Genomic DNA, 24,318 nt, shown 5'->3' with positions numbered 1-24,318 from the left:
GTATGTCCTTCCCTGCTCTTGCAGGGAAAAGACATGCAAAGCAATAATGAATTAAGTTTGATTTGCAACTGATATGTAAAAGCTTCAGCCATCCTATTTTTCATTCAGAAGAATTAAATATGGGAGATTTTACCCCCGTAATGCTACTACCCAAACACAGACAACAGCTTTTTAACCGGCATGTCTATTTTCTTGGCCTTGAACAGAAAAGAAGGAAGAACAAATTAAGACCAGACAGTAATTATACTTTTCTCCCATTCCCTATCACCTGGACAAACAGAAATTTCACCCACCTAGGCAGAATTTAAGAGGATAATGTAGAATATGGTCATTTAGATGTTAGTTTTTAAATCTCTTTGGTCCTTAGACACAATGAGCAGTATTACTGTGACCTAGATTTTGTTCCTCTTTTAAGATTAGTGCTCACTTTCCCTTCCATAGTGCATGTGTTTGTGTGTATAGAAACAATCTCTAACAATATTTTTTTTTCCTTGATTCCCCTAAGGTTTTAGACTTGTGAGCCTGACTGCAATAAAAAGAAGTAGTGAAAACTTTATAGTAAAATCTTTGTGTATTAGGTCCTGATCTGCAGAAACACATATGCTTAACTATAAGCATGTGAATAGTTCCACTGAGTTGGTCCTGCCACTTCTGCTTATAATGTTAAACACTTGTATAAATGTTTGCAGCATTTGGCTTCAGAGGCGGCAGAAAATGCAGTTACTGGTTGCATGTTTTTAGGCAGGTTTTGTGGTGACAAACTGCCAGAAGTCCTTGCATCCTCCGACAGCAGGATGTGGATCGAGTTCCGCAGCAGCAGTAACTGGGTTGGGAAAGGTTTTGCAGCAATTTATGAAGGTAAGCTTCTTATAGCATTAAAAATGACTTGATTATGGAAGAAAAATATTAACTGGATACCTTGGTATATTAAAAAACAAAACTAGCAACAGCAACAAACCTATATGAAATTGGTATTTCGTTACTGAGACAGTAGATGTTAACTTTCTAGACAGTGCATTTTGAAGCTCCTCCTGTGATCAGATTTCAGCTGAGCTCTTTTCCAGGGAAACCACTGATAGTATCCATAAGCATTTTTTATCAGTTGTTTAATTGACTAAATGTGTATGTTCTTGTGCTTAGTGCTTGGAAAGATTTCTTTGAGTACTTTCTGTGTATTCTTCAAAAAAATCTGACTCATATTTTCCGTATGCACTGGGATTAGTTAATAGAGGCACTCATGCACACCAAGTATATTAGTAAGTCAACATTCGCTTAATTAAAATAGAACCTGTTTTCTTAAATACCAAATTATGGTAGTAAATGTTATGATTCAGTTGATATTCACAGATATTTACATGATTATCAGAATCAACCCTGAAAAGTGCATGTACTTCTTATGAAAATATTTTTTTATTTATATTAACTGTTTCTTCAAATTCAGACTAAGGTTGAAGTGATAAACTGTAGGTTAAAATGCATAGACCGTTATAAAATATGACATTTTGGTTTCTTTTGTCTCTTTTAAAGGTTAATAAATATTAATGAATAATGTTTACTTAATATGTTTCAAGAGTGAACAAAAATTTAATTTATTTTGACTTTATAAATATATTCTGTAAAATGTATAGATTCAGATTATCTATGATTACAAAGTCTTCCTGAACACTGTAGACATGTTTAGAGCTATTAGAAATGCTGATATATGCTAACCAAAATATATATAATGGTTTAAATGGACTGTGTTTCCAGTAACTTGTCCCTGGTAGATTTAACTGTTTTCCAGAACAATCTTATTATAGTTTTACAATGGGAGCATGTAATACAGTTTGGGTGTGGGGAAATTATTGACAACAAAAATTTTATGCTTTTATCAGCTATCTGTGGAGGTGAAATCCACAAAAATGAAGGCCAGATCCAGTCTCCCAATTATCCTGATGACTACAGACCAATGAAGGAATGTGTGTGGAAAATAACAGTGTCAGAAAACTACAATGTAGGATTAACCTTTCAAGCATTTGAGGTAAAGCTTTTAACTAATCTCAAGAAAGCATCTAGTGGATAAGTGACAGTAACATTTAAGGGAATACTTATTAAACTTGTGAACGAATTTAACTCCAGAATCCATGAAATCTTCCCTTCCGCAGAAATTTTCAAGATTAAAGTTTTTTTTGTTTTCTATGATATTTGAATGACAATGTTTCAAGTATTGAAAATAGTCAAAGTTTACCAAATACATAATCCAGTTCAGCAGGGTTACTTTAATATTCTGTTAAATAACCAGGATTTTTTATCTTTGCTAAATCTTATTGTTAAAAAGGAATATATGTCTGGGGAAAAAACACTGTGTTTTTTGCTTCTGTTTTGAGAAGAAAAACCCCCAAACTACTTATATTCAGATTATAAACCTGTATTTAGTGAGGGAAGAAAAAAGCCATGGTGAGTCATACTAGTATGTCTTTAGTGTACATCTCTCTGAGTATAACATTACTAAACAGAGGTAAACTATTATATAGCAAAGAAAAAGTAATATTTAATCCCTACACTATACACTGACTTGAAGTTTGTAGACAAATTTAGTAAAACACTTTAAATTTACTTGTTTTTTTGAATATATTTCAGCAGTAATGACATGAGGCACACTTTTAAAAAATCTAAACTTTTTGGCTTTATGGTGTACATAGACAGAGGTATAGTAAACATAGCTATAATTTCTAACCTGTCATTTTATTCTTACAGACAGACTTCAGGGTTATAGCATGCTTTTGCTATGACTGATGAAAGATCTGAGCATGAGAGAGTAAGGGTTTGGGACTTAACAGCAATTATGAATATAAAGTATAGAAATTTTAATAATTTCACAGATTCTACTTAATTTTCCCTTTTTGTAAAATCCTGAATTAATGTCAGCTCAAGTGCAGATAAGATCAGCTCTCCCTGCCCAAACAGTTTTCCAAATGTCCTTCAGAGTCTGCATGACTGGACTCAAGATTGCTTAACATGGTATATCAGTCTCTTTATTTAAGCACTTTTAAAAATAAACAGTGTTTTCAATAATTTTATATAATTTACTGGCTAGATATGGAACTTTTCTAGTCTTCCATTGGTGCACAGTATTTTTTAGTGTGATCACAAGGGAAATGGCACTATGGCTCTGCAAAAGAGACTTGCTGCAATATTTGATCTCCATGCAGTTGCTCAGCAATGGTTTACACATGCAATACATTATCACTTGAGCTGACCTCAATTTAATATCACCTCTGGGAGAATTAAACTTACATCTCTGCTTATCTTTCAGGACCTTTTTCTAATCACCAAATTGTGGACTGTTTACAGGTGTGAAGGTGGCATGCTCATGCCTCACCGTATAGGCAGTAATTAGAAGCAAAGGACCAGCGAAACAGCCCAATTTAGTAGGCAAGTGGGTAAGGACATAGGAAGAAATGTCCAGTTTTTCCCCCAGACTATTTAGTATTATGGCACTCTCTAGAGGAGAAACATGTGGACTGACACCTCATAAGAAGAAAGAGGAAATTGAGCAGAAGTATAGTTCAGCAGTAATCTCAAGCTGGTGGTTCTTCTGCGTGTGTTTTGAAAGGAAAAAATAAAATTTTCCAACAGTAGGGACTTGAAAGCTACATACTTATCCAGGGAGAGTCTGAACTGTAATTCCAGAGTGGCAAGATGCCCTTGAGCATCGAATGAGGTGCCCCAGAAAGGCACAAGACTGTTATATCTGTCTTTGCAGCATTTCTTACTCACTCGTCCACCAGGCTCCCTGCTGAGAATGAGAGTTGCTTTGGAAACTGCTCTGAAGTGCCTTGCCTAGACACTCACCACTGGGTCTGATTTCCATTTCAGCTCCAAGTGCTTGAACATAGGTGTTCTGTTTTTTGATATTAAGTCCCTCTCTGGACTGAATCCTTGGTGCGCTGCCTAGTAAAACAAAAAGTTGTTTAAAAAATCACAGTTCTTTGTGCCAGCTGAGACTGAAGAAAGCAAATGTCAGGCCAAAGACTTATTGCAGTGTGTTTGTGGGAAAATTACTTCTCTGTCCTTTGAAAGGTACAGTTAAGTAAGAGGAATTCTCATTATCCATATGCAATACTAGAAAAAATAACTGTATAAATAATCTTCACTCTGAAAGGAAAGCACTAGGGAAGCTGAGATTTCCAAACTGTATCAATGAGTCATCTTATTTTGCCTGCTGTGGGCAACGCATTTTCCACTGAGTGTGGGATTACTCTTTCTTATTTAGCTACTGTAATTTCTACTATAATCTCTACCGCATGGCAGTAGAGATGTTGGGACTGGTAACTCCATCTTTTTTATTGTAATAGTCACCTTTATAATATAGATCTTTCAAAATTAGCAGGTTGGTTTTGTTTGTTTGTTTGTTTTTTTTAAAGAACTTTTGTTAGCATGCAGTCTCACCCACTAAGGCAATCCAGAGGGTTTGTAGAGCTGATCCATATTAATCTGCCTCATTAGAGTGGCCTTGTTAATCTTGGTGCAGATAATGTTCATTTAAATTATTTTTACATAACTCAGGGAATAAAATTTATCTGGTCTGATTCCACTAGGCATATAGGCCACTTTTTATGATTAAAGTCTACAACCTGAGGCAGATATGTTTACCTGTACTGCAGTTTGACTCTATGAACAAATAAATTAACAATAACAAAAATAAATGGAAGATTTTTCCTGAAATAGAATTGCTCCCAGATTTGCTCTTCATATCCTTTTCTCTCTTTTTTTTATTTGTTTTTGTAAATTTTGAATTCTTTTTTTAATTTAAATTTTTTACCTTTTTTTCTTTCTGTTGGAGGAGTGCTACAAACAAAGGTGCTCTGGAATTTTGAACTAAATATTTTAGTCTAAAGTAATTTGGTTTGTTGTGCGTTGGATTTTTTTGTTTTGATTTGGGATTTTTGTGTGGTTTTTTTTTTTTTAAACCTTGAACTATGCACAAGGAGTTTTCTTTTCTTTTGATAATGAATATTGAGAACGTTGCTGTTTCTCTAGGAGATTTCTTACTGTTTTCCTGCACTTTTTTGCCTGTCTTAGGAGTTTTTCTGTCATTTTCTCAACTTAGTTCTGTAATGCTATTCAAATTTAAGGTTTCCTCCAAGGCCTTCAGGAGCCAATGGTATCTTTCATTTTCCTATAGGAAATGCATTTTTCTGTAAACCATTCTTATTTATGTGGGGTTTTTTTGAATTTGCTAACATTTCACATATTTCTTCTCATCCACATGTAATATCAGTCTTGTGAAATTTTAATGTTCCAGTAAGTAAGGTTTATGGGATCAATGCATTTACAACCAAACTCCCTAGGAGTCTCTTCATTAACTAGAGGAGATATTCCTGAAGGAACAAATAGGAAGTAGGAAGAAGAAGAGAGAGAATAGGAAGGATAGAAAGTATAGGAGGAAGTAGGAGGAATAAGAGACTGTTGCAAGTATAATAGATCTTTGTATAGCAGCGTTCCCAGATGACAGTACCACAACATCTTAAAACTTGAGGTATAGATAAGAAAAGCTTGTTTTATATTAGTCCTTTTTCATTGATTACCAAGTGCCTTAACACCAGTTATAATTTCTCAAAACCGCAATACTATATATAACTTGTGTTATATATAGGTGTAACACTTCAATCCCTTAATATAATAATGTTGATAATAATAATGGCATTATTTGCACTAGTAATATGGTAAAATTAAATAAATATGTTAGAATGACCACCTTTTATTTTCTTTTTGAAAATCAATAGTACTTTGTATATTGGTTCATTTTTATAGTCTTAGGAAGTTTAGAAATTTACTGCTATGCAAAATATATTTTTAGCTGTTCCATTCTGCCCAAAATAAAGTGATCCTCTGAAAATAAACTACTAAATCACCTTAATGGGAATTTGACACATGCAACTCAGAGCCACACTGGGTCGGCGAATAATCATAATTTCCGTATTGCCCATAAAACATGGAAACATGATAAAACCTGATGTTTATTAAAAGCCTTGAGTAGTGAAATGATCATGGAGCTGTGGGGAAAATGCACAATTCCTTCACTGATATTAGTGGTCTTTGGACCCGTTCACCTCTTTCTACATCAGAGTGCAGTATGATTTTTACAGTGATAACGAGGAGACTTTGTTTCAATTTGGAACATGATATAATGTGTTTAATCTTTATTATTTAGATTAATGAAAATTTGGAATTGGTATTATCAAAAACTTACCAGTGCTCAGGTAGATACATTCCTGAGTGCGTTAGTTGTAAACATACAATTGCCACTCAAATATGCAATAGGTAGTTGCACCACAAATCTTCATGACTTTTCTCACTCTCACTCAAGCTCTAGCCCAGGGCAATTCCTGAGGAAACATCTAGGAAATTACAATAAATGGCAATATGGTTTGTGCCAGAGAAGTGACTGGAAGAAAATTATGCATGTAAATGGTTAAAGAATTGGAATGTTGGAAAAATAAATGTTAAGTATAAGTGCCATTAAATTCCAATGAAATCATACAGTCCCTTCCCTCAATTTTCCCTTTTACATAAAAAAAGCAGAAATCCTAGTGTGCTAAGTGAAAACTCCTTAGTCTGTGGTGGTTACTGAGCTTAGTGTTGGTCATAATGCACAATAAGAGCAGACTAGCAGCAAACATTTACACTAACTGTGCAGCTTAGGTGCAAGAAAAACTCTGGAGATAAAATGTGGATTTTTATGGGTTTGGTTTTGAATTCGTTATTGTTTTAACAGAATTTGGATATTCTGAAATAAATTTGAGGCTTCTCCAACCCCTTTTTACCTAACTGTGATCCTGCTGCCCTGCCCATCCCCCTCCATTCCTAAACTTGCCTCATGATTCAGCTAGGTAGTTGAACAATAGTATTCTTAGAGGAATTATTTTTGAATGCTCAGATCTAGTTAATTCTTTTATAACTAAGATGCTACATTGCATGAATGACATAAGGTATTCTGGCAGTAAAACAACCCAGCTCATGAGGGTTTTTAATTCTGTTGGGAAAAATACTCTCTCAGTAAAGATAAGCATCATAAATTATCTGGGCTCCATGTAGGGTCGTATTTGGGCTACTACTGCTTTCCTCGCTGGTGCAATTCCCATTCTGACTGACTGTGCAAATACTATTATGTATAAAGAGCACAAGGTTTGTTACTCAAGTAGAATGCACACGTGCCCACTCACATATTAGTCTGTGTTTGGATGTCATCCAGCAGAAAGTTTAAGTGAGAAGGGAAATTTTCAAGTGTTCTGTTTTCAGTAGGTTTCTCCATCAGTACAGAAAAGATTCACTCATTGACCCAGAAAGTAAAAAGACAACACCTGAAATCAGGAATCCTGGAACGGAAACTAGACACATCAGCTGCAGAAAAATTATGACTTTTTTTTTGTCCTCTGTTCTGTTGACTACTTAGGAGTTGATAATTTTACAAGTGTATTTGGATCTAATCCTACAGATGCCTCCAACTCTTTAGGCACAGCAATTTTTTACATTTTCCCTGCAACATCAGTGAATAGTGACAAATGCAAAATTTTAAACTGTGTGGAGGATGAAGGAAGAGTCTAAAAATCTTATATTAATAAAAATTAAACTTTTTAATATTGCAAAAACAGTGGATATTTATGACCTGGTTAGTTGTTGAGCCATTAATCTTGTTGAGTGTACATGAGAAAAGAGGACTTGGGCTCAGAGTGTCTTCTTTAGTTACTTTTTTTCCAGTAAGACTGCTGTGTCCTTTGTAAAATTTCAATAATTTTTCTTGTAGAAAACAAGTAGAGTTAAAAGAAGTTCATGATACTTGTTCATCTTCCTGATGTTTGAACCCCAAACAGAGATAGTAACTTTAACTTTGAAAAATTCCAGTTCTGTTTATTATCTGAATGATATTTGATATTTATGGTTCAGATAGGTCACTTTGATAATTATGTTTTACAGATTGAAAGACATGACAACTGTGCATATGACTACTTGGAAATCCGAGATGGAACAAATGAAAACAGTCCTTTAATTGGTCACTTTTGTGGCTATGACAAGCCAGAAGACATTAGATCTACCTCTAATACCCTGTGGATGAAGTTTGTTTCTGATGGAACTGTTAACAAAGCAGGATTTGCAGCTAACTTTTTTAAAGGTAAATGTTAAAGCTTATTGGGATTTGTGAACAGCCTATCACTTCTTTTTGTACTAGAAAAATTATTACAGGATATTAAAAATATTTCTCAATCTTTTTCTACTAATAGCAGTTCTGTAGTCTCTAGCATATTTTTTACCCAGGATACAATATAATCAAAACAAAACAATAGAGGCATTTGAATCTCTTTGTAAAATGTATCCAAAGAATGAAGGAACATAACCAGTGCAACTTTATACTGTCTTCAGGTTCAGTTAATCAGCTTAGTTTTGAAACATATCTCATCTTGTAAAAAAGTGGCTTTTTTTGACTTGTATTATCAAATACAAACATTATAATTACAAATGGGTTTTTTTCTGTTAAGTGTTTTGTTGGGGTTTTTTTGGGTTTGTTTGTTTGTTTGTTTGTTTGGGTTTTTTGTCTAAATGATGTGGGTTTTTTCTAATCCATTTGCTGCATTAGGCTGCTTTATCAATTTATTATTTTCTGTAAGCAAGAAAAAAAAAGGCTGAGAAATCGTAGTGAGCAATGACCTCACAGTCTTCCTCCAGTTTTGGGTGACTTTTTGGGAGAGGAAGGTGCCATACAACTGCAACTACATCTGAAGCATTTGGTGTATGGGAAGTGTAATTCCCATCCTGTGCTGCCCATGGCACGATTAAAGCCACTGGCAGTGGTGTGGCCAAGGTGACACCTGAAATACAGGTCATGCCATCAGAAGAACATTTTTGCTTTTTTGAAAAGACACAAACTGTGGCGTTTCTTCCCCTAACTGACAGTTTTCAGTGTAAACAGTTATAACTTTGAAGGCTATAGGCATCAGAGGGGGAGCTCTGTTTTATTCCTAAGAAATTACTTGTCCTGGTGTAAGGAAACAATATTTTAACATCTGAGGAATATTTTAGCAGTGAATCTCATGGGTATACTTCAGAGCTAGTAGAGAGAATACACAATTCCTTTTCCTTCCCCTGCCCTGATTCATCCTGTTCCCTTTAATATCAGTAGAATGAAAACCTGGGATTTGAGGATTCTGTTAATCTGTTTTTGAGTATGAATTCAGGATAATGCACAGATTGATTCTGTGGGAGATAAAGTGCCCTTCAAGTGACCCTGCTGTGGATTTTCTGTCTTTCTTTCAATACTTTATACAACCTTTAGATTATGGCTGTCTGAATTACTGTATGCTGCCCACAAAGTGCTTACAAATTAGTTCTGCAGCTGTCAGTAGGCATTGTTAAAAAAAACCAAAAAGCAAAAAAAAATCAACAACAAAAACCCCCAAAACCAACCAAACAAACCAACCCCAAAAAAACAACAAACACCCCCCCCAAAAAAAACCACAAACCACAAAACAAACAAACAAAACCAAAAAACCCAAACCAAAACACCCAAACCCCACAAAGGACAAATTTTTATTTTTCCCATTGTGGGTCTCCTAAGCATTTGAAAATCCTCTAGTCAGCAACCACAGTGTGTTATGTAGTGCACCTTATGCATGCATACAGCTTTCTGGGTTAATATTGATCCAGAAGTTACAACCAAGGAAGGTAATTATTTAACACATTTTTACGTTCTTCCCTGTCTTGGTAGAGGAAGATGAATGTGCCAAACCTGACAATGGTGGCTGTGAGCAGCGCTGTGTAAATACTCTGGGCAGTTACCAGTGTGCCTGTGATCCTGGATATGAACTTGGTCCTGACAAAAAGAGTTGTGAAGGTACAGTGTGTTGCTGTTCTGTGGGCTCTTTAAGCTCTCAGGGTGCCATTGCTTGAATGAAATGCTACACATTTCATATGTTTCATCCTAGCAGGGCAGACCTGTGCAATCCAACCTGGAAAACCAAGTGCTCCCTTTTTAGTAGTGGTGCCAGAGTAATGTCTGTCTGCAGCAATGTACATCCGATGTCTGTCAGCAGTTTAGCTTTGAAGGTTTTGCTGTTAGTTGATCAGGAACAATGCAAAGCAGGACTTCATACTACTTGCTACATTATTCATACTCACTAAAGCAAAGTCTACCGCTGTGCATAAGGAGACAATTAATTACCAGCAGAGTAATGTACCACTGTCTCAGAATCAGAGTATTTAACAATCCCTCTGGCTGAGGTGTGCCTGGGAAGTGGCAGGTCTAAAAAGCAGGATCCATTAGTCTACCTCAAAGTTCTGAGAAATCATTCTCACTCCTAAGCAGATTGTGGACTTTTCTTGCTGGAAACAAATTCTACTTCTCAGGGTGAGAAAAGTGTGTTCAAATAATCATTTGGAGAAATAAAAATCTGATAAGTGGAAGTCTGTAAACATAGGATCGAAATTTGCATTCTATGCATATTTCATATGAAAGGAAAGAAACATAAACTCTTGATTATTATGCACCAATTATTGTTGGATTTTTATTCATAGACACCAATAAATTAAGGGATACCACAAATTTATTCTTAGCTTATTTGTTTGACTCGTAAAAAGAAAATAGAAAAGGAATACCTCCCTTGTGCCCAAACAGTAAAGCAACTCCAGCAAAAGAAGTCCCTTCAAGCACTGGAGTGCATTGTAGAGCAAAAACCCTGAGCTATCCCTTAAAGTGTATATAGGATTGTTCCACGTCAGGTGGCACTCACTGTATATAGATAGTACTTGGGACTGCTGAACTAAAATCACTATCTAGTTACAGTGAGCATTATGTCCTAATTATAGTTTTGGCCTTTAAGGGGTGAGCTAGATGTATTAATTCACATATGATGCCAGAGTAGAAGTTAGAAACTTTGCCCTATGCTTCACTGAAGTGTCAACAAGCACAGAAATTTCCTTGATGGTCTTCTAATCCAAATCTCCCCCAATGGCAGCATATTAGAAAGCTTTAAGTTTTGGTTTGGGGGTTTTTTCCCCACCATTGCCTCAACAATCTATAGAACAACGTTCAAAAGCAGAAATTGAAATCTGGCAGTACTTGTCCTGATCCAGACTGTATCATTTGAGGGGACATCTTGTGTCATCTGAGTGCAGCCTCTAAATCTATGTCTGGTCTTTTTTGATACGCTATGGTGTGACCCAGGGTCTCAGTCCACCCACCCCCATCAGATCACCTTTACATGTATACCAAGAAACATTCTGCATGGAAAGCCAGGAGCCAGTCTGAGTTGACAAAGTGAGCCTTGACACAGTAACTGGAGAGTTCTCCCAGCTGCGTTAGATGGAGTAGATGGCAGTGTGTGAGATCATCAGCTAGATAAGAATAGCCAGTTTGTAAAGCATTCAGTGTTAGCAGAGAGCAGTTGAGTAGATCTTCTCCCCTCCGGCTCTTTGGAAAGAGATTTATGGATGATTTCCAGTGCTGCCATAGTGCTGTAATGGTATCAATGTAGCAGAGTGTGATCAAGAGCTCCTGCAAATCCCATTACTTTCCTTTTTTATGTAAAAAATTTACACAGATGGAAAAGATAAAAGAGTTTATCCTTTTCTAGCTGAACTGCATTCACAAACATAGTACAGTATTTTTCTGTTGTATGGTTGTCTCTATTTGGCATATATTTGAAAATAAGGGACATTTTCTCTATTACTTGAACATCTGTACTTCAGCAAAAGTAATTATGACTGAAGTGTACGTGACTGCTATTCCATAGAAGTGACCCTATCTAGTAGATTATGGGAGGCATATATCTCAGCTATATGAGCTGAGACAGGTAAGGCTGAGTCTGTATCAATAGTCAGAGAGAAGCTGGGGAAATGCGAATGCATCTTAAGTAGTCTGTCTGTCAGAAGAGGGGTGGTCAAGGTCCTGGGGAGGGTGGTGAGGTCAGAGGACTTGCATGGGAAAGGCTGTGAGAGAATAACCAGAGTCTCTGGAGAGAAGGGAGAAGAATGAATATGATAACGCCTTGTATAATCCTGAAACTTATCTCTGTTCACAAACCTGCAAGCTGTTCAAGATAGGGGCTGTCTCTTTCTCCTTGTTTGCACCATGAATGATAAAACAAGATTCTGATTAGTCTGTCTGGGCATTACAGCAGTATAAGTAATGAGAGGACTGATTCTTCTCAGAGTGCTTCTGTTTACAGTAAAACATGGTTTCAGTCAAGAAATTATGCTCTTTTAATTTTACAGCTGCTTGTGGAGGACTCCTGACAAAGCTAAATGGGACTATAACCACACCAGGGTGGCCCAAAGAGTATCCTCCAAACAAAAACTGTGTGTGGCAGGTGGTCGCCCCAACGCAGTACCGAATTTCAATGAAGTTTGAGTTTTTTGAGTTAGAAGGAAATGAAGTAAGTAACTGTGTACAAAGAGCTGCACAATCTGTTACATGATGAAGAGTTTCACAAGCATTCGAAAATAGATATCGTCTTATAAAACCCTTGCTGACCTTTCATATGCTGACAATAAGCATAGATATTCTTGTTTTCATTTTGGGACTGTTTCTGGATTCTTTCAAAACAAACATGGAAAGAATAGCTCTCTTTTACATATCATCTAAATGTATATGCATTACAAGAAATTTAAAAAAATGTTCTCTGCTGAGTCTCAGCTGACTTTTTTTATCAACAAAGTAAAACAGAGCAAATGGGGCTGAGGAATATTGGAAAGAATTCAAGAGAAGAAAATCTGGAGAAACCAAATCATCTTTACAGACTGACTACAAAGCATACACATAAGCTGTGGTTAGTAATGAAGTGAGGGAGCATTTAAATCACTTGCAAGTATCTCAGTGGGGGAGTATTTTAAAACAAGCAGTACCAGAATAAGGCACAATAGAATAGCAGCAGTTTTTGACTGATCAGCCCCCAGAGGCATGGGGGATCTTGTCCCCAGGTAGCAGGAGGGACAGGGCAGAGCCCTCCATCTAGTAAAGGGTGCTCCTTATAGCTTTAAACAAAGTGGTAGGGGTTACAGTGGTTTTTTTGGATGAGAAACATAAAATACGGGTTTCAACATCAACTTTTAAGCCTTTGTTCTACTTAGTAAACACTTCTCTGTCATAACATTGAGTTCCCTTGTCACACTCCCGCCATAATGTGCTGTAGCCATTGAGTTTCTATGCATGTTCTTCCCATGGCATTAAGGATGCAAATCCCAGGACATTGTTTCTGACTAAACAAATTTGTAGCAACATATTTAGTATAAAGATGGCCTGTCTTTTGGGCATGGGATTGAAAGGGGCAAAAGCTGCAGTTTAATTTATAACTAAGAACCAAACCAGACATGCCTTCTCCAAAATACGTCAAAATTATTTGCAGAGGCAGCAATGTGAGATTTTTTTTTCCTCTGGTATTTGGAGTGGGTTCTAAAGACCATGAAATTCCAACTTTCAAGGATATATATGTTACACTCATGCCCTATTATAATTATTACTAGAACTAAAAGAGGTGTAATAAAAACTTAAAAATTCCAGAGAATTAAGATTTATTTACCATTTGACCAAATCGTAATTTTTTTTCCCTGCCCTTTCTTGGTACTTAAGACTTGCAAGGGAAACACGTCGGGTATGATGAAGTTAAATCAGTTTTCTAAGGTCATACAAGACATGTGACTTAGACAGATTCAAAAAATTTAAATGTTTTTCAACATTCAGAACTTCAGTTTGATCATCTCCTGTACTACTAAATCTTAGCTTTGTACTGTTAAAAGGTAGTAGTAACGATGTGAAAATCAGAAGAAACATATAATATCTGGAAAATTCTAATATATTGTCTGAGTGCAGACAAAAAAAGTATACATTTATCAAGTACTCTAATTATTCTTTTTTCTTATAGGAAATCCATTTAAGGCCATGATTAATATGCCTTTTCCACTATTACAATTTTAATATTTTACATTTACATTTTACATTTACCTTGTATAATTTTTTTCAATTCAGTGTAGTACAGAGGAAGTTAGACCTATCTGAAATTACCTTTCATTTCTGATCTAAATCTATGAAACCGTAAAAACTCACCACTAGTATATTACTGAAATTACTGGGATTTATTAAAGGTAGTGAGCTGTATTTGAAAATCATATGCATTATTATGAATTTATCTTCCAGTAATATAAATCAGTGTGTATCAGTAGCTCAAGTTTTACAAATCTTTGTGGTTTTTATATTGTATAAAAATAGTTGCGACTGAATTAGTCACTTTCTGACTGTGCAATATATGAAAATTATTCCAGTAAAAGTAAAAATTTAATCTATGTCTTCAGTGTGTTATATTAAAAGTAATTGGAAATGTTGACAATTTTTCCTAAGGAAAGAGAATAACAAATGCCAAAACCTCCTTTTCAATTGTTCTCTTCCAGCTCCTCTGACAGTTCTTTTTTGCCTGGAAATTGTGATTTATCAAATACAACTTGGATTTAATGGACAATATAAGCTCCATATGAATCCTCCTGGCCATTGTTTTTTCTTAAGCTATTAATTGCAGACAACTGGGACATTTTTGATTAAATGATTGATAGTTGAGCCTAAGAAGCTTAGAAGTTTTTGGGTGGAAAGCTTTAGGTTGGCCAAGGGATTATGCATTGAAAGTATTATCATGAATAGTAGGCCTTGCATAAGGCTTTTTTATTACATTATTTTACTTTATTTTTAACCTTTTAATGAAAATGGTGTGTATCATACATTGACATTATAGCTAGGCTACTGTTAAAGAACAATGTACTGTTTTAATGGTACAGATTCATATATTTGTAAATAAATTCATAAGTATTAAATACATTATGGTAGAAATGAACCTTGCAAGTTTCTAAGTGAAAATTAATATTTTTTAAAAATCTATGAGATGCAAGCAGTAGAAAGCTTGTAGGTTCAAGGTATGTCGTTTATAGCAAACAAATAGGTATGATTTTTGGGGTGAATGGTTCCAGATTTTAGTTTACTGTCAATGGAATGTTTACTTTTTAGATTAAATAGAAATAATACTAAGCATCTTGAAATTTAGACATGAAATAGAGATGAGTATCTATAAAAATATAATTTCGAATGTGATTCATAGTATAGTTATGTGTTAGTGACCTTAAAATGTTCTTACATAAAGTCAGTGAGTGTTTGTAAGAATTAACAAATGTTTTCAGTCATGTATTATTAAGCAGCATATACCAATCAGAGCTGTGACATTTGTAAACAACTTCATGCTTTTATTTTGGATAGACAAAATTTTTTCTTTCCTTTCTTTTCTCAGGTTTGCAAATATGATTATGTAGAGATTCGTAGTGGCCTTTCTTCTGATTCTAAGCTACACGGTAAATTCTGTGGTACAGAAGTGCCTGAAGTTATCACCTCTCAGTACAACAACATGCGAATTGAGTTTCGATCTGACAACACTGTGTCAAAAAAAGGCTTCAAGGCACACTTCTTCTCGGGTATAGAAAATTGCTCTTGTATACCTGAAAATGATTGGCCTTTTTGTTTATGGTTTTCCTGATAGCTTTGAATTTGTTTTATTTACATAAGCATAAACCCTTCTTCTGTCTTAAAATACCCTTCTGAATTGTAATGTCTGTAGAAAATATATGAACATATATATATATTTAAATAACAGCAGAGGCAAATAAACTTTGTGGGATACAGAGTAAGAAAGTAAGTTCACTGTATTCCTACATTTTTGTTAGATTTCTTTTATCTGAAGTTTTGTTGCTATTTTTTTCAAATCCCGGTTGTAATATGATACCAATTCCATACTATGTACACTTGCATTTTTTCTACTCAGGTCTCTTAATATATTCCATTTGTTGAGAAATTACCACTGTGCTACAACATTTGTTTAACATTATGGGTACTTTTGTGCCAGACTTTGCACTTCTTAATGTTTTGCAGAAGAACGGAGTTTAAGATCTTGCTCTTGCAAAAATCTTTTTATTTACGAGTGTAGTTTTACTGAGGCAGATCAGAGTGATGGAAGTTTATATCATATAAGGACATATATTCTTGAATAAAATTAGACATGAGTGAAGCTTAAGATGTGAGGAAATATTTGCACAACAGCTGTCTCTGCAATTATCCATTGAGACTAGAATATAATAATCTGACTCTGGCAGGATACCACTCGGTGCTTGTGGAGAAATTTTGCTTTGTGTTATTCCTGTGTGTTTACACACACACACATATGGGGAGGTATGTTATCTTGTGTAAAACAACACAAAAAACCAGTCCCATCTGCCCACCTCCCTAAACTGGATGTCCCATAGAAGAATTTGGGAGTTGAATTGTGCCCCAGGTTTTTTTGATAGCAGTTAAAAATCTGAATCTAGAGAATCCTTAGCATGTAGTAAAATATGCTACCATTATGAGCAATTTTTTGCTAAAATATTTTATGAAAACTGAAGTGAAATGGTATTTAATTGGTTACTGTTAATAACTCATCATTATGACTAGGTAATAAGAAGTATAATGTATAAGTGAGGTGGTTTGGAAAGGGAAAAAAATAACTAAGACAAACAGTTTAGACTTTGAATGTTTCCTATTTTTTATTATTTTTATTAAGCAATTATGAAAGATGAAAAAGAGTGTTTCATCTCATGGAAAGACATTAACAAACATTTCACCTTCTCTAAAGTATATTTTTTTTTCTAGTAGTCACATTTCTCTGGTCATAGTCTTACAGATCCATCTTTACCTATAGTAACAGTTTTTGCTTTTAAATTTATTGTTTACAATAGCAAGAAGCTTTCAAGGTTTCCTTCTATTTGTAGTAAAAATATGTGTGCACACAGAGCTTCTTCCTAGATGAAACACTTCCTAGAAATGCTTACTCAACAAGTTATTTTATGTAGACCTCATAATTGTCACGTATTTTGACTTTTTACAGAAATAAGGATTGATATGTTCAAGTTCTAAAAACTGCTAATGAAGTTTGTTAAATCTTTTCAAGATCTATAAAGCTATGTCACATAAGATTGGCAATGATAGCTTTGTAATTTGTGTAAGCTCTGTGGTTCAGAAGTTGTGTTTTCTGGACTTGCTGAACATTTACACATTTATAGTCAGTTAAATTTTGGTTTTCTTTGAAGTGGTAGTTCATCGTCACATATGTGCTTATTTATTTTATTGGTTGCTTAAATGATTTTTTTACTATTATGAATGAGTTCTAGGAAGAAATCACACCAATGCTGTATCTTGGGGAAAGACTAGACTATAAGTCATAGAGTACAAAGCAGCAGCTTGTAATCCTTCAGAGCTGTTGTTTCTCTTGTATTTTTCAATTCTGGATGAAATTTTCTTACCTTTCCCTCATAAGGTGAAAACAGGTTTTTCCTGGTAATTTAAAAAAAATAAAATTCAATTACATCATTTATCACCAGAAAAAATTAATTAGTCAGGCATAAATCTGAACTGATTTTTTTAAATTAATAGAAATATGTGATGTGTCCTTGATATAGTATATATCTAATTCCCTTCAAGAAAAAAAGAGATAATTTGATATAAATAGTCTTTAATTCTGTAAGCATATAAATTTACTGTTTCATAATGCATTTTTATCATAATCTCTTCTCATTTCATATGAGTCCAAATACTTTGTATTTTATTTTTATTTTTTCTCAATTCTCTTCCAGTTTTTCTAATTTCTAGCAGATTCTATTCTGCTAAGTTACCTTTCTCCATTTGAAAATATTTGACAATTTTTTAATGCTTGAAACAAATCAAACTTCCAAACATAAAGTACCTAGAAAGAGGATGTCATCTCCAAATAATTCATCAGACAAAAACCTTAGGGCTTTCAGAAAACACTGAGACTTTCTTACCGTTGAATTCCTTAATATGGGCATAATAGGCTACTGAAATATCAATGAAGAACAGACTTGAGACTTCCAGCATTTTGACTTTTGGGAGTTGTTAACTAATAACTTTTCAGCTGATTAAATGTGGGGATTTTGCCTATATTTATATATTTATATATTAGTCTTCAGAATGCAATACTTTTAGAATGATGTCTGGGTAGAAATGCTTAGATACTTGCTGGAGGCATTTACCAATTTTATTAATTAAATCACAATAATATGTGTAAAGAGTTATAAAGACATATATCATGAAAAAAATATAATGAGTAAAACACTGTATCTTACATTCTATTCACTAGTAAAGGGCATAAGCAATGCTCAGCAAGAGAGAAAGGTGGATATGTCAGATTAGTGTGAAGATTAGGAACTGTAATATGTTCCCCAAACACAGCCAAAGAATTTCTCTTTTTTTTTGTAACTCCTTTGGTGGTGAATTCTGCAGCCACAGCTAGAGCTGAGAAAGCATGGCCCAGCTCCAGCTTAGAAGACAGAAAGCAGTTTTTGGGTGGTTGGAACCTACTGTGATAAACTGTGAAAGCAAACAGTGACATAGGGCAACAGATGACCTCCATTAGTAAGGTATTTATGTTGATACAAGACAACATGTAATTACATTTTTGGCTGTAAAACAGTGTTAACAGCCAGACAGGTGCTACTGGAAAGTGAGAAAAACTTTTTTTTCCAGTATTCTGTAAAATTTTCATTTGATGGGACAGTTCTGAAGAAAGCTCAGCTGGGAGCTGTTGCAGGGATCTAGCTGATCTACAGAGATGCTATTGTATATTTATAATCAAGTTTATTGGATAAAGAGAGGAAACTAGGAAGTAATGATATATTAATTTTTTTAACACTTTTAATAAACAGTGTTGGAATTGGATAAATTAAATAAATAAATAATAAAGCTTTGAGTAATTGGGGCTTTATTCTTCTCTTTTTTTCTGTCTTCCTCTGTCTCTCTCTTTTGCTTTTGTTACAAGACAATGACCTAGCAGTCAGTCCCTGCAGGACCTAGCAATCTACTGGGCCTGTAAGACTCTAGAGGAGTGTAAAATAATGCCAAAAATATAATAATATTAATAGTATATATTAAAAAAAAAACCTCTTTATTTTTTTCTGTGATCTTTCTGAGAAGATAACCTAAGGATCAGTGATCTGCTTCCCTTTGTCATAAGTTTCAGAGTTACTTCAGTGTTTTAAATAAACATGATTCTTTGCATGATCATTCAAAAGATACATGATGTTTGATGAAATAAGGTTTGTTGGGACATTTTTTCTTGGGTGATGATTCATTGAGCAATTAAAAATAGAAAGCTAGAGTGTTTCTAGCCTTGAGCACAAACTCATCTCTGGTGCCATCCTGGTACATTTTTTTCCACAGACAAGAAAGCTGCCTGCAAAGAGAAAATTTTTGTTTTTGAATCTTGCGAGGATTTGATACAGGTCCCTTCAGGCCGAGTACGTATTAATCACAGACTGGTGGCCTCTGAGGGTCTCAGAGGTACGACCATTTGTCCTCTGAATGATTCAGTCTAACATTTTGTTGAGAATGGATCTTTCCCTCTTTTGAGTACTGAAATGAGAAAAGAAGGAAAGTATCCATTCAAAACTGGGGGTTCTCATTTCCATCTGTCAGCATAACAAATGGCTTTGTTTTTACATGGCAAAACATTTGTTCTTGGAACTAATGCAGACTAATTGTTTTTTTCACAAATTTTGAAACTGGGCAATCAATTTGACAGAAAGTCTGTCCTCAGTTATGAAGTGTGAGGAAGGCTCGTTCAACAGTTGCATCCTTGATTAACCATGTACAAGTAATTATTGTAGTTCAAATGTGTTCCAAAACTTCTCCTGTCTACCTTCTGTCCATTATTTTATTTCCGAGGAGATCCAATATAGGACTGTTTGCTTTATGCACTTGTCTTATTAGAAATTATTTTATAGAATATAAGCTTATTTAATGCTACAATACTTCTCAGAATGTTTTGCATGGTTTGGTGGAAGATGAAAATGAACAGGGCTTTTATTTTGAATTCATGCACCTACTCTGTATTTGAAAACCTAACTTGAATGCATTTTGAACTTGCCTTCCTTTTATTTTGTTATTTTATTGGAAAATTGCAAACTAATTCTTAGGAGGAAATTAGAGTTTTGTTTGTATTATTTCTAATTTCTCAATTGCTTGTTGCTGTTCTTCACTTGTAATGTGGAATTAATTTATGATGGTGCTTACTTTTGCAAAGGTGAAAGATTATAACTTTAGTTTGAAATTACATAGATTTACTACCTCAGTTTGGGACTTGCATTGTAAAGTGCATAAGCAGTGCATTGTGGAGCTTTTATGCTTCTTTCATCATCAAAATGACAACTATAAGTCTTTGAATGTATGAGGTACCTATGTTTTCAACTGTTTCTTAAGCTTCAAATCTGTTCACATTTCCAGAAAGCTTCCATAAACTTTCAGTGCAAACAGGTTTGAGATTTACAGAACAAAATGCAGTGGATGCTTGGGTTTGACTTGCAGAATTTATGTATAAATGTACATTATCATCATGTATTATAAGTAGAAGCTGATTTTTATGGAAAGACCTGCAAGTCAATGGGTAAAGTGTTGCATTTTGGCAGAGTTGCATACACTTTGGCAGAGGAAGATGATATATATGGAAATATAATGCAAACTTCATTTGTTGTGTTACTAAATATGAGCATCAATAAGGACAGGGAAAAAATGCATGAGTAAGACAATGAAAAGAGAATTAAATTATCCATAGTGTCTTCTAATCTATAGAAATTCTTATTGTACCTACTAAAGTCTGAAATATCACGTTGCCTTGTTTGAAGACAATGTTTGCTGCTTTTCAAGGTACATAAGGCTGAAGGGGGTAAATGCTCTGCATTTCAAACCTGTTAAACCAGCCCCCTTTGATGACCACAGTTTCTTTGCTCTTTTTCCTCCTCTCTTTTGCATGTTGAAATGACACGTTGTGTAAAATACAGGGGGTTTAAAATATGTGTGTATTTATATATATAGACATATTTTTATATCTAAGAATATATATATATGTGTCTATATGTATATAGTTATATGGATGTGCATACATATATACATGTATGTGTACATATATGTTGGGAGCAGTCTGCCTCTTTTAAAAGGACCGGGCTCACTAAAACAGGAACAGCTGAATGACATAGAAGGGTGGCAGCTGAGGCCTCTTGTTAGAATGACAGCCTGTTAATCTAGTTTGGCTTTTTTCCATGCAATGAATTTGTAGCTGTTTAATGCAGGTCATATTTCCTCTGCTACTCTCTGCTTTATTTCTAACACACTAAAAGCTCTTTTGAAGGATTATATGTTAATAAAGAGAACTGCATGCTACATTGTATATCTTGAACTAACTAATGCCAATTTCTTTTTTTTTTTTTTAAAGAAATGTTTTTCTTTTTGTGATGTTCTGTAATGTCCAGATTCATTAAAAGTTAAGCACACTGTCACTCTGCTGGGGAAAAAGAAAGAAACTTATTAGAAAGTTGATGTGAAATCCTTCTCTTCTTACATGTTTAGTAATGTAGAGGTTAAAGTCTTGTTTGCCCTGTGTTCCTTTGAACATACCACCATTAAACTGTGGAATTTGCATAAAGCTGGAATGCTTTATGTGTTGTCCATAAACTACACTACCATTGTTAAGTAAAATAAAAGTTTGAATATTTATGAAACTTTTACCAGCTAGACCACTTAAAAGAGTAAAAGCTGGTAACTCTCTAATGTCCTTTGTTCTAGCTTAGGAACTCCCTTAGGAACTAATTCTCATTTCCTAGAAAGATGAGACAGACTCTTTGTGCTGTGGTGCAAGTTTGTAGGCTGAGCAATTGAGTGTCTAGAACTAAGGTACCATGAAACTGCCTTACTGAGAAGAGTGACAGTGCCATAGATTTTCCTTTTCTGGACTCAAACTCTCTGTTCAACCTTTTTGGTGAAATGTCTGCTACTGGCTGTGATGCTCACTCGACCTTCTTGTGTATTTTGTAGACAAGGATGAGTGTTCGAAGGACAATGGTGGCTGCCAGCATGAGTGCATCAACACAGTAGGAAGTTATGTTTGCCAGTGCCGAAATGGATTTGTGCTACATGAAAATAAACATGACTGTAAAGAAGGTAAGTAGTAAGGTATTTGAATGGTTGATTACACAACTGTCTTGCAGAAAGCTTTCTGCAGCTCTCCTTTCAAACAAAAGAAAGGAAAAAGTGTCTTGGTAATGGATCTTAGACATTTTAGCTTAAGCACTCCAGCACCCCTCCCCTTTCCCCTCACCTTCATCCCCAGCATTTGTGTGGGCTGAGTTTGACATCCACAGGAATGCAGTTTGGAAAAGTTTGGATCATTGGCAGAGAGTGCTACTTTTAACACTTTTATGAAATGTAGAACATTTAAAGTTCTGATAGAGTATTATCTAAGGCTGTATTAAATACAGGGGTAGAGTTTCTGGAGAGAAGTCTGGTAAAGCTGTCATTTGCTCCTATCAGTAGCAGGTAGTTTCCTCAAAGTCAGCTTGAAACCATCTACCCTTTCTAGGTTTATTTTAGGGGACATATTCAGACAATCTAAGTTCCAGTCAAATCCCTATGCATCTTTCTTCCTGTTGGCTGCCTCGAGGTGTGGCTACCTCCAAGAAACAGTAGGCTTTGGGACTTAAATAGAATTTAGATTATCTGCAAATGAACCTCGAGTGTGCAATATCATGTAAGCTACTGCAATTTCTCAAGGTTGTTTTCTAGCATAGATTTAATTTGACTAAAGACATGCCCTTTGTGAATAATTTTCATTTTCACTGGTTTTAGAATGATATTTAGAAAGCAATTTGAGATTGTTAAAAAAATAAATACAAAAATGCCTTCTTTTAGTTCTGTGTGCTAGTGGTTCAGTTACAATGTGAATGACTAAGCTGTTCCTCTTAAATACAGTTTAGTCTTAGCTGTTCTCTCGTTGTATATATATCCATAGAAACTGTTGTTAAGAAATCAAAATGATTGCTCTGTAGCTGCAATACGAAAATTAGCAAGAATAGAAAAAAATAAATTGTTCAAGAAATTTCTTTTGTAGTTGGAGTAGAAAGATTTTTCATATAGATTTACATAATTAGTTATATGTAGGATGGGAGAAATATCAAAATATTTGATTCATTTTTAATATTTATCTTATGTTTATTCCTTTATAATACTTTTTCCAAAAAAGGCCATCTTTTGTAAACAACAGTGTATGTTTCACAGCAATCAATAAGCAGGCATGCTGGGTTAATGCTGTTAAGTGTGTGCCTGATGGGAAGAACATGACTCTGCACACTGAAGAGCGTCCTTACCTGTCTTTCTCTAGATCCTTTCCATTCAGTGGGTGCCCTGAAAAATATAGTATTTTTTTGGCTACTTCTGAATGCAGAACCCCAGACTAACTGATGCTATCACTGTTGGCACAGCTGAGTGTGAACAGAAGATCCACAGTCCCAATGGTATCATCACGAGTCCCAACTGGCCTGACAAGTATCCCAGCAGAAAGGAGTGCACATGGGAAATCAGTGCCACCCCTGGGCAGAGGGTCAAATTGGTGAGTTTCTGGTGACTCTTCCTTTTTATCTTTTCTTCCACCAAGACAACTTCTCAAATGACTGCTCAATTATATGAAAGTGTTACTAAACTTTACCATCAGTTTGCATCCCAGAGGTAAACTATTTTAGAAACTTGCTGACTCCTGTCCATTTCTGACCAACAGAGACTACTCAATATCATGAGCTGTCGTTCAAGTTTATTGTGATTGGGAATATTCTGGACAGCAGAAGGCAGGAGGAATACTTTTCCTCCTGTCAGACTTTACTATATTATTGTTGCAACTCATAAACTTCTGCAAAGTTTTGACAAATATGGCAGAGGCCATTTAAACAACTCCAGAAAAAGCCAAATTTGACTTACGAACAGTCCCCTAACACACACTTTTTGTATTTCTGGTCTGTACTTTTTGAGGAGGAAAAGAAGATGCAAAAAACCCAAGAATCTGGATTTCTCATTTAAAAGTGGCTCCAAATTTTAACATAAGTGACTCCAAATTTTAGCATGAGTAGAAGAGCAGACTGGATTAGATTTATGAATTTTGTGTCCAGCTGACTGAGGACAATGCTGGTGGCTAAAGACAGGCTAGCAGAGAACTTTACAGGTCTATGGAGGTTACGTAGCCTCTGTACAAAGCTGAAGGAATGGTCCTACCTAGGGGGCTTTTTGCTTTGAGCTCAGTCCCAGTGTTCCTTCACTGTCCCTCTGTACTCAGGGAACAACCACAAAAAAAGCTGACCTTACATATTTTAAAATATAATAAATTGATTTTATGACAGTTTTGGAGCAAATAAAGTTAAGGAGAGAGCTGTCTCTACTTCAGAGAGGCA

At 35.0% G+C, this 24,318-nt stretch overlaps 1 protein-coding gene across 1 annotated transcript in view; it reads left to right on the top strand.

Moving 5' to 3' along the window:
• The window catches only part of TLL1 (tolloid like 1), a 131,177-nt gene that overhangs the window by 94,606 nt on the left and 12,253 nt on the right, over positions 1-24,318 (top strand). Inside the window, exons 11-18 of the mRNA XM_027636157.1 lie at positions 742-858; positions 1,875-2,020; positions 7,960-8,155; positions 9,746-9,871; positions 12,250-12,410; positions 15,300-15,480; positions 21,920-22,045; positions 23,362-23,489. Of these exons, the coding sequence (XP_027491958.1) occupies positions 742-858; positions 1,875-2,020; positions 7,960-8,155; positions 9,746-9,871; positions 12,250-12,410; positions 15,300-15,480; positions 21,920-22,045; positions 23,362-23,489 (1,181 nt within the window). The remainder of the gene's footprint in view (positions 1-741; positions 859-1,874; positions 2,021-7,959; positions 8,156-9,745; positions 9,872-12,249; positions 12,411-15,299; positions 15,481-21,919; positions 22,046-23,361; positions 23,490-24,318) is intronic.

Source organism: Corapipo altera, unplaced genomic scaffold (assembly GCF_003945725.1).
Source record: "Corapipo altera isolate COAL_440 unplaced genomic scaffold, ASM394572v1 22b, whole genome shotgun sequence".
NCBI lineage: Eukaryota > Metazoa > Chordata > Aves > Passeriformes > Pipridae > Corapipo > Corapipo altera.
The sequence above is the reverse complement of the archived record's forward strand: the minus strand, read 5'-3'. Positions and strand labels throughout refer to the sequence as shown.